Below are 10,792 nucleotides of genomic sequence, written 5' to 3'. Positions count from 1 at the left end.
TTTTTTTTTTTTTAATTTATACTTTCTAATTAACATTTGAATTTTTCTCAAACTGTAAAATGTTTGGTTATTGTTTGAGTTCATCCTTGTCCAGACAGTTTGCCTTCTTCTGTAATAACTGCTTTTGCTGCAACTACAAAAAAAAAAACAAAAAAAAACAAAACAAAACTTTCCCAATCTGAGGCATCAACTCTGTGTCCTCAGCATAGTTCAGCAGAGTCCTTCTCTCTAGTTGAGTCACTGCCGACACCAACAACAACCAACATGCAGTGCTTGGTTACTGTGTGCAAAACCAAGTACATGTACAAGTGCATGCCAAGTACAGGTGGTTAATGGTACCACCAGGTAATGAGAAGTATGCTGTGCTGTTTGTGCATAGGCTCTAAATGTGAAACAGAAAATATTGAAAGCATAAGGCCTGCTTGCTACAAGGCTGTAGCTCTAAACACCCAGACCTGAACAGACTTCTAGTTGGTGTTCATCAAACTTTCATGTATGTGCGTTACCAACCGGTGCAACAACAGCTGACAGCCTTGTACAGAAGGAGGAAGTTTGATTTCCAAAATGACAGTTTGTCCATTGTCTATTTAACCCCATGTCAGCTGACATAAGATTAATCCTTTTAGCATCATGACTGCTGTAAATATAAGCAGATATTTCCCACATTATAAATTCTACATTACCAGAATTCTGCAAAACTGTGTGCCAACTTTAGGTCCTTGGTAGTGCCACAGAAGTGGTAAATTAGTTTTTTTTAATTATTTTTGTGACTTCTCAGCTAAACTACCAAGAGAGTTTAAGCAAAACTAAATGTTAGCATGGAAAACCATGCAGGCAACTACCTGGTCACACAGATGTAACAATGCAGATTTAACAAACAATATATCTGCAAAAGCTTTAATGTCAACATACTTCCTTGTTCTACAAAGTCTGAGAATCCAGAACACAGTTTACCACAAAGTAAACTATTTTTTCCACACATATTACAAGTTGTGTTTGTGATTGACAAACAGAAATGTTAATTAATCAAGAATATGGATTTATATACCCATCTCTTCACCCCAATAAACCCCCTTACGCTCATTAAAAGCATGTTCCAAATAGAGCAATCGCATTTCTGTACGTTTTAATTATAAGTTGCAATACATAGCAGCATTTCTTAAATCAATGTAATGTGGGACGAACACAAACAGGACAACTGGCTCTTTATCGCTGCAAAATTCATTCACACACTGTGATGATGAACAGCTGATCCTGCCCACATCAAGCTGATGCAGTCTGGAGAGGAAATGAAGCATGGAAGAGTTGTGCCGAGTTGAACCATACCAAACTGTGCTGTAGCGTGTAACGAGTTAAAAGATACCAACAGATTACAGCCCCAACAGCCTTATTAACAGCAGATAATTGTTGCAACTCAGCAAATGCATTTGCTAATTCAAGCACTATCTTGTGTTTTTATTTTTGCCTTAGACCGTAACCACTGTGAAACAGTCAGGGATTATTATTTTATTGCTTTAATTTCACTTCACAGTGCAAGTTTGGTTTTCTGATTCATTACAAAGCCCCCAAGAAAAAATACTTGAGTTTGACTCTTGTGTCTACAGACAGTAATCACTAAGCCTGCATGATATCGGAGAAAAAAGACTGACGTTAATTTTTTTCCCTAACCTTGCAATATATACTGCAATATGAGAAAAAAATTATTTTTAGCAGATGAACTGAATAGCACTTTAAGTTATATGTATTTGAGGGTTATGCTTCTTATCTTATTTTGCTTCCCAGGTCCTAAGTACATGTTTCGTTCTATAATGTCCAAACGTGAATAATGTTTTACCATAAAGTATGTCAGATGCCCTTGAAAATAATGATAACATCCAAGTTCATTTGCCTCCAACAATGTATTGTGCAGCTCTCGTAACCATTTTTTTTTTTTTTTTTACATGACTGACATAAAAGGTGGAAATAATACAAGAGGAACAGTCGACTGATTTTGATCAGAAATGTTGCGGTCTTTAAGTCTAACCCCAAAAGTTCAGGGCAGTCTCTTGCCAATAAAGACTGGAAATGCACCTACACTGTACCAGTTTAAGATCTGGACCCAGGCATAGATTCAAAATGAACTGGTACTCATGTCTAAATTGATAGTGTATGTAAACATAAAAACTAAAAAAAAAACAAAAAACTGCTGCATCACATATTTACCTTTTTTTTATTATGTGAGTTGACCATGAACATTTTACACTGATGTACCACTGAATAAGCCGAGATGTCCTCGTTTTACGTCACTCTCCAGTTTCTCCCACTATACTTTCTGGTATTAATGGTTTATTGCTATGAGACAAAATTTAAATTTTTTCCAAACTTCAATTCAATGAATTGTATTTAATTTGTTGAGAAAAAAATGCAGTCATCACTAACAAATAGGATGAAGAGGAATAGAAAAAAACAACAACAATGATTTCTGTGATTTTTCATTTCCAGCTAAATGTATGATCATAAGAGGTTATAAAAATCAAAAATGGGCTGGGATGTGCTTGGTTAAGGTTTCATTCACAAGTCGATGCATCTCTTAGGAGAAGGTGAGAAGATAAAGTTCAAAGTGCACCATACCTTCTCTGCCTTCTTATCTGAGATGTCGTGTTTCTCAAGGACTGTCATACTGTCCTTTAAGTTCTTGACGATGTCCACTGGTGACTTGTGGGACTTGCCAAAGGGGAAAGGCATGGCGGAGAGTTACCACGAGCAGCCAGGCAGCGGACTGTCCACCTACCGGAAAATAGAAAGTTAATTTCATCTTGCAATTACTACAAGTTGGCTTATAGACACAACAACTATCTCATCAAAAATCACCAGAGCTTTTACAACAAATCTGTATGTTCTTATAAACAAATTTCCACTTATGTTGAGATGAGTTTTCCTTTTTTTTTTTCTTTTTTTTTTAAATAACCTGTGTATGTTAAATCCAGGTGTGACCTTTAATGCCTCAGTGAGGAGTGGTTCAACATTGTGAATCTTGTGCTCACACATTGTGAATGATTAACAATGCAACGTTTACTATGACACAAGTGTAATTCCACTGTGAAATAGTCTTAGATCTTTGTATGACCCACGCCCTTTGCAGTGGCATCACACATCGGACTTTAACAGGTGACGAATTTAGGTTTGCGCACAGACTCTGAGGATCTTTTCTCTATGCAACTGTACCACACTCCAAAGATCCAAGCACCAGTATACATGATGGAAGAGACAGGTGTTACAGCCATTATAGACTGGGACATATAAAAAACTGACTGAAGTGGACCCTAAACAATACATCTCCCCTACACAGCCACGTCCCAAACATACAAATACGGCAAAAGCCAAATGAGCACATAAGACAAAAGTTAAAGCCCAAAATAGTAAAGAAAAAAACTGGTTAGAAAACTTTATCAGTCTGATAAAGATCAGATTTTCATTAAGCGCGCCATATTTAAACACCTCAACTAACCCTGTTAAAAAAAATCTACACTAGTTAAATATATATTAAGAACAAAATGACAAAGTCAATAAAGAGACCAACCTTTAGTGTCACTGTGACTACATATAAACCCTGGAGCAGCAGTCAATCACTTCCTCTAATGCTTTGGCAGAGTCCACATTTAGAAAGCAATGTTGGGGCCAGGAATATAAACCAAGCAGCAGTCAGGTGGGAGGTGCAGACATCCATTTATATATGATGTGTCATGTGTGACTAAGCTGAAATTTGAAACTGTGTTTAACTAGTGACCTATGAACTTAGGTTCACCTGCTTACATCTCTACTAAACTGAACACACCATAACTTCACCAGGTGGCCAAATCCGTCTTTTGCCCAGGCTAATGCTTGTTAATGGAGTCAGCAGGTTGCAGAACCGCCTCACTACTCCTGACCTGCTTCTGTATCAGTGACGCAAATAGGAAGGCAACACATATGGCAGCTTCAAAATCAGCAGGTTTTTGGTAACCAACAAGATTCAGATCAGATGTTTGCATGAATGTAAAACTAAATATTCCGACACATTTATTTCTTAAAAGGAAATTTGAATGTGCACCAGTATTAAAAAAAAAAGTTACACCTACTTTCTTGTTTACTATTGGAAAAACAACAGCAGAGGAATCTGTTCCATAATAATCCAGCATTACAAACCTGTTATGTGGAAAATGTGACCCTGTAATATTATTGTATCAAAGAGGAACACAAAACTGGAAAGTGTAAACGTTTTTTCATATAATTCAAGTGAATCAAAATAATATAAAATCGATGCATACCTATTAAATAAAGGCACATATATGTGTATAAATCTAATATCTCTTTAATTACAAAACCTGACGGGTGGCAGAACTTGGTTTAACACTGGACAAACAAAAACAAACGGGGTATCTGATCCAACTTGACATAGCATACAGTACAGTCTGAACCAGTTCAGGTTCTTTCAGAAGAGCATAACGCCTCGCAAACATCTAGTTTTCCACGTCCATAAATGTTCCCCGAAGTATGCTTACCTTTCAGGAAACAAGCGTAGCCTTGTCAAAAGGCATCACCAACATCAACTTCACCCCCACCATTCAGCTCGGACAACAGATGCTCTAAGCCAGTGTTTTTCAACCACTGTGCCGTGCCACACTAGTGTGCCTCGAGAGATTATCAGGTGTGCCCTGAGAAATTACTCAATTTCATCAAATTGGTCTAACAAGCAGCACTGTGTTCATCCAAACAAGCCCCAGTGAAAGATTATAAAATTCCTTCCTCTTGTGTTTTATCTGATTTCTTTTCAAGAGACTTTGACAAGATGGACTTTATATTAATAATATGGACTTTTTCTTTAAAAAAAAAAAAAAAAAAAAACCAACATTTTGGTTTGTGGTGTGCCTTGAGATTTTTCAGTGAAAAAAAGTGCCTTGGCTCAAAAAAGGTTGAAAAATACTACTCTAAGCTAGCAACTAGGGCTGTGACGATATGCTTTTGTCCCAATTTGATTCCGATATTTTTGGGTGCCGATTCAATTTAAACTGTGATTCTTACAATTCTTCGATTAATGCTGATTTTTGCAGATTCAAAACAAAATAAATGTATAAAACATTTTATTTTCCCACATCATTTGTCTTGATTTCGATTCGGAAAAAACAACCCAGTAGCCAGACCATCATTCTGCTGCTATAATGCCCAAGAAGAAAAGTAAAAAGATCAATGAAAACAATAAAAATGACAAAAAAATTTTTTATAATGTATTATTTTTATCTATTTATTTTTAACAAAAAACAAAATCAATTTTCAAAATTGTGAAGCAAAAAAATCCTGATTTTCGATTTTTTTTAATTCGATTTTCCCACCTCTACTAGCAACCACAATCCTTTTCCTGTCGATCCCTGATGTTTTGGTTTTTTTTGGGGGTTTTTTTTGTTTTTTTTTTAAAAGGACTACTTAAAACCAAGGCCGGATTATCCAATGAGCATTTTGGGCACGGGCCCAGGGGCCTACACCCATTGGGGGCCCATGTGGAGTTCACGTAGGGCAGGCATCAGCAAACAAAATGTACATAAAAGCCAGATAGTCACACCACAATGTCTAGTGTCTTGCTAATGGTACCACTGGCTGAGAGATGTTAGAAACGTCATTTCACAGTCTATCATTTACAATTTTTAAAATGTTATGTTGTGGAAGGGGGCCCCTGGAACACCTTGGGCCCAGGGGCCTGTGCACTGTTAATACGGCCCTGCTGAACACCCATGGCCTGTGAGGTGGCCAACATTAACCTGACAGCGAGCACCGCCCATCTGTGTTATCCGTGCCTGGTTTGTGATGCTGTGAAGCTTGAGAACTTCACAAAACTAACAAAATAGATACTAATTAAATACCATGGCGTTGAGCAAATACAATCCAAGTTTAAGGCATAATTGCATGAACCGATTAGTCAAATTTATTCTTTACCAAATACCCAACTTTAACTGCTGGTGAGCTAACGTGGCCTTTTACATTTCCATCACTTAACAACAGTGCTACTGCTGGCTACCTCTGAAAGTGTGTTTGTTGTCGACACACAGAAGGCCTCGGAAGGCCCAGCACTTACCGACTTTTAAAAACCCCTTCAACTTCGCCTATATTGGCTGAAAATGTACATATAATTTGCACAATAAACTTTACAGCGTGTGAGTGGTGAGGTTGGAAAGCTAAGTTAGCATAACGCTAGCAGGCCTGCTACTGGCTCCTCTCAAACCCATGCCTGTCTTTAGCCTGTTAGCTTTAGCAACAGCGGCTCTAGTCGACCAGAACTGTCTGGTAACATATGATTGCAAACATTAATTCATGGCATTGCACATATGCACACAACTTTACCTTGCAAATGGCGTTTCCCTGGTATTGCCAAGACTTGATGCAGCTACTCAGGTGCTCCTTGGAACAAAAACTGCTTTGTTTTGCTTGCTCGTCGCCTCCCCTTGTTTCCACTGTTGGTAATTGTACGGCCCCTGTTACCTCCTAGTTCTTTCTGAGTCCGACTGGTAATGCTGCTGGCAGCGGAGCGCTGGTCGCTGCGGCGGCGTCTATACCGCCCCCTCTGGTTGTCTGTTGTCATGGCAGCATGAGAGGTTTAACTGTGGCATGTGACCACAAGAGGGCGCCGTCGCCTCAAGGACGTATCCATAGACATCATATACAGTTGTGCTCATATATATTCATATATCATATTTCATTAAAGAAAAGGCTGAATTTACAACAGCCACTGAAATAACTGGAGACTTAAAAAAAGAACAATAACTAAAAATTTGCAAAAAATATAATTTAGTAATGTAAGACACTGTTTTTTCATTTAATTGAGTTGAAGAAAGAAAAACAAACAAACAAACTAATTGGTCTTGGACAAACTAGAGCACTTTTCTGTTGACCAGTGGGACAAAATACCTGTCAACAGGTGCAGAAGTCTGACTGAGAGGAACAGAAAACACCTGACTGTAGCGAAAACATTAAAGGATTGTTCAACAAAATATTAGTTTATGAGTGATGTAATATGTAATAAATTATCTTATTTGTTTGCTTTTTTTAAAAATAAATATTTCTATTGAACCAGAATTAGAAAATAATGTAATGATTTTCATAAAATTTTTATTTATTATTACTGGTAAATATAATGGTCAATTTCAGCTAATTTTACAAGCAGCTGTGAAAGACTGGATATGGTCTATGGTTATATCCAGCTCATAGACATCGTATATACATAGAAACGTTTCATCACGCCGCCATCTTGGATGGGTACACCCATGCACCTCCAATGTATTTATTTGTAAGGTGTAGGCCCAACCAAACAATAACTTCACCTTTTTTTCTCACAGTTGGTTTGTCACAAAGGGCAGAGATAAGGCTCCGATACAGGTCGCTGTCAAACATTAAAAACTACATGCTAAAATATTTTTTATAATGCTATTCAGCAAAGACATGAGGTAGATACAATATAAATAACTGTATAAATGAATTTGATACTAACATGTTTGAGTTTTTGAGGAAGCAATTGGATTTATCTATCTATTTTTATATGGTCAAATATCAAATTATTATTCAACGTTGGTAAATGTAATTCCACGCAATCTGGTTTCAATATTTCGCCAGTTATCGCAACCGCATGTTGAACAAAATACGGCAATAGTTGCTGGTTTTCTCTTGACTACGGTTGACTATCTTTCTTTTTTAATTTTATTAATTTATCAATATAAAGATACAGTTGTACAAAGTCTGAAAACAAAATAACCTATCGTATCAAAATTGTGCAATTCAAAAGTTACCTAAAAAAAACACTTGGCGAGCGTAAACCTCAGCCAATGCCTTTAAAAATTTTCCATATCCAAACATTGATCCGGATCACCACCAAAATGAATCAGTGCTTCCTTTCAATGTTTCGAACAAGTCCCGAAAATTTCATGAAAATCCGTCCATAACTTTTTGAGTTATGTTGGACACAAGCAAACAAACAAACCGACAAACTAGAAAATCACTCAAAGAGAGCAAACATTTACCAAGTACAATGTTAAAGAATCCTTTTTAAAATTCCTGAATCCAAATGGTGATATGGATCACTAACAAAAATTTTAATCGGTTTTTCCTTTTCACATTTCCATCATATCCGTCCATAACTTTTTTAGTTATCTTGAACACAAATGGACAAGCAGATAAAGCCGGTAAAAATGTATCCTCCTTGGCGGAGGCAATTAGGCTATCATGTAAAAGATTTTCTTTGTGAAGTATCAATATCATATTTTCCATAAGCAACTCATAGGAGTAAAATCTATTATTTATATTCAGTAGATTATTCACTGTGTTAACATTATTTATCAACCAGTTGTGTAGAAAAGTGGTTTGTTTGTGTGTAATATATACGCGTTGCTCCACAGAAAACAGTTATGGGGGGAAACTACGTTGACTCTGCAGGAAGGCTCGAAAGCGGAGACTCACCCAATATGGCGGCGAAGCTGGTTCACTCTCCAGCCAATGAGGTGTCTATGTAGCCTATATGATGTCTATGAACGTTTCAAACAGCCACTCCTTTACTCGTTTGTAACAGACCTGATGACAATATTTTGTGAGCAACCTCATAAACACTTTGGCACATAACACAACCAAATGGATAATGGAACACCAAATTATAAAATCACAATTGGTCCCACTATCTATTGAAGGAATTCCTCTCCTGGTAAAGAAAAAAGAAGAATTCTTGTGTCAGAAAACGTTTTACTCAAAGGTAATTTTCAGGGTGACAAACTGAACATATTATAGCTATTACAATAATTTAACTGAAATGCATATGAAGCTCACTTCTAAATTATAAATGTATCCCCCAAAAGAATTAGTTAGACAATGCTTTAACATTGAAGACAATACCGGGAATTGTTCATTTGGTGACAACAATATTGAGGTATCAGACCAAATATTTTCTGTCCAATTTGTCCAATTCAGACTTTACGGTTGAATGTTCACAAGTTTCTTAAGAATAAATGCCAATTCCCTTTCTAATTCTAAAAAGATAACAACAGTTGCTAATGAGATATGATATATCTCATTAACAGGCAGGTGCAGATTTATTAGAGAATCTTCATTTGGATCAAGTGTGTTGTACCAGGGAACCACTAAAACCTGCAGGAAGGTAGCTCACGAGGGCCAGAGTTGCAGACCCCTGCTATCGACTCTAATGCAGTTTGACAGTAGGTTAGACAAACTGACTTCACTTTAGTCACACTGTCAGTTGTTGTAGTCCACAAGGGGCTGAAAAAATATACAAAACACTTATGTTTTGTTGTGTTTTGGGGTCCATATTTTGGTCCCAGCCCTCTTGGATCCTGTGGTGCCATAAAATGTTGGGCAAGTGACTCAGCTGAAGTTGGCATCAGAACCTGGCAAACACTCTGACTACAAGCTTGAGAAACATTGGCAGACGCAAACATGAGGAGGGGCTGGATGTGGCTCGACTGGCTTGCAAATCTGGTGGGGAAATTTAGGACTGGAGCTGTATTTTAGTTTATACTAAAATGAGCTCAGTTGTTCTTGCTCTGAGTCTAGGTCGAACAATTATTATGTAAATCTTTTATTTAAAAAAAAGTAAATATTTTTTTAATTGATGGGATAGTTGTGTCTCAAAACAAAAGAATAAGTCATTCATTGATATTTTACTCTTTTACTGTATAAATATGCATTAACGCACAGCAATGGCAAGAAGTGTGTGAACCTATTTAATTGTCTACAGAATGTTTCTGTTCAAACATGAGCAAATATATCATAATGCATAAATACAGCCAAACAATATCAACAAAATGTTACTCTTGCATGTTTATTTATTCTGGAATAATAATCCAGGATATCATATGATTAAAAAAGCAAATAATAATCTGTTTATATAAATATATTCAGTCAGTCAGTCATTTTCTTAATCACTTATTCCAATTAAGGGTTGTGGGGAAGTTGGAGTTTATCCCAGCAATCACTGGGAGAGAGACAGTCCCTTACAGATATATTATATTATATTATATTATATTATATTATATTATATTATATTATATTATATTATATTATATTATATTATATTATATTATATTATATTATATTATATTATATTATATTATATTATTATTGTATTTATCTTTTGTTATCAGTATCATTTGTGATATCTCATTGTGCAACTGTTCATAATATCAGCTTTATTGGTATTGTGCACATCCAGTTATCACCAGGCAGTTTTAAAGATATAATCCAATCCAATTAATATGTAATTCAATGTGATTTGGTGTAATCTGATTACAATCCTATTAAATCAAATTGATTGTGTAATCTATATATGTCCCATTGATAATTGTGCTCCTATGAGGCCGTCTATACATTTTCTACCCTAAAGAAGGGTCAACAAGTACTATAACTTCAGGGATAGTTTCAAGAAAGACAAAGAGAAACACAAGTCGATGACAGTAATTATGTCATATACTTATGTTATATATTTATACATAGAGAATTAAGAGTTAAGAGAGAAAAGCTGTGGGTCGTGACCAAAAGAACGAGGTCAGGCATACAGGCGGCTGAAATGAGTTTCCTCCGCAGGGTGGCCGGGCTCTCCCTTAAAGATAGGATGAGAGGCTCAGTCATCCAGGAGGGGCTCAGAGTAGAGCCGCTGCTCCTCCGCATCGAGAGGAACCAGCTGAAGTGACTCAGGCATCTGGTCAGGATGCCTCCTGGACTCCTCCCTGGTGAGGTGTTCTGGTCACTTCCCTGCGGGAGGTGACCCTGGGGAAGACCCAGGACATGC

At 36.7% G+C, this 10,792-nt stretch overlaps 1 protein-coding gene across 1 annotated transcript in view; it reads right to left on the bottom strand.

Moving 5' to 3' along the window:
* The window catches only part of LOC306760712 (calcium-binding protein 39), a 16,080-nt gene extending 9,583 nt beyond the window's left edge, over nt 1-6,497 (bottom strand). The window contains exons 1-2 of the mRNA XM_079246679.1: nt 6,352-6,497; nt 2,611-2,766 (exon numbers count right to left, since the gene is read on the bottom strand). Of these exons, the coding sequence (XP_079102805.1) occupies nt 2,611-2,724 (114 nt within the window). The 5' untranslated portion in view covers nt 2,725-2,766; nt 6,352-6,497. The remainder of the gene's footprint in view (nt 1-2,610; nt 2,767-6,351) is intronic.
* Between the last annotated feature and the right edge of the window lie 4,295 nt (nt 6,498-10,792).

This window comes from Telmatherina bonti (assembly GCF_933228915.1).
Source record: "Telmatherina bonti genome assembly, chromosome: 9".
Lineage (NCBI taxonomy): Eukaryota > Metazoa > Chordata > Actinopteri > Atheriniformes > Telmatherinidae > Telmatherina > Telmatherina bonti.
The sequence above is the reverse complement of the archived record's forward strand: the minus strand, read 5'-3'. Positions and strand labels throughout refer to the sequence as shown.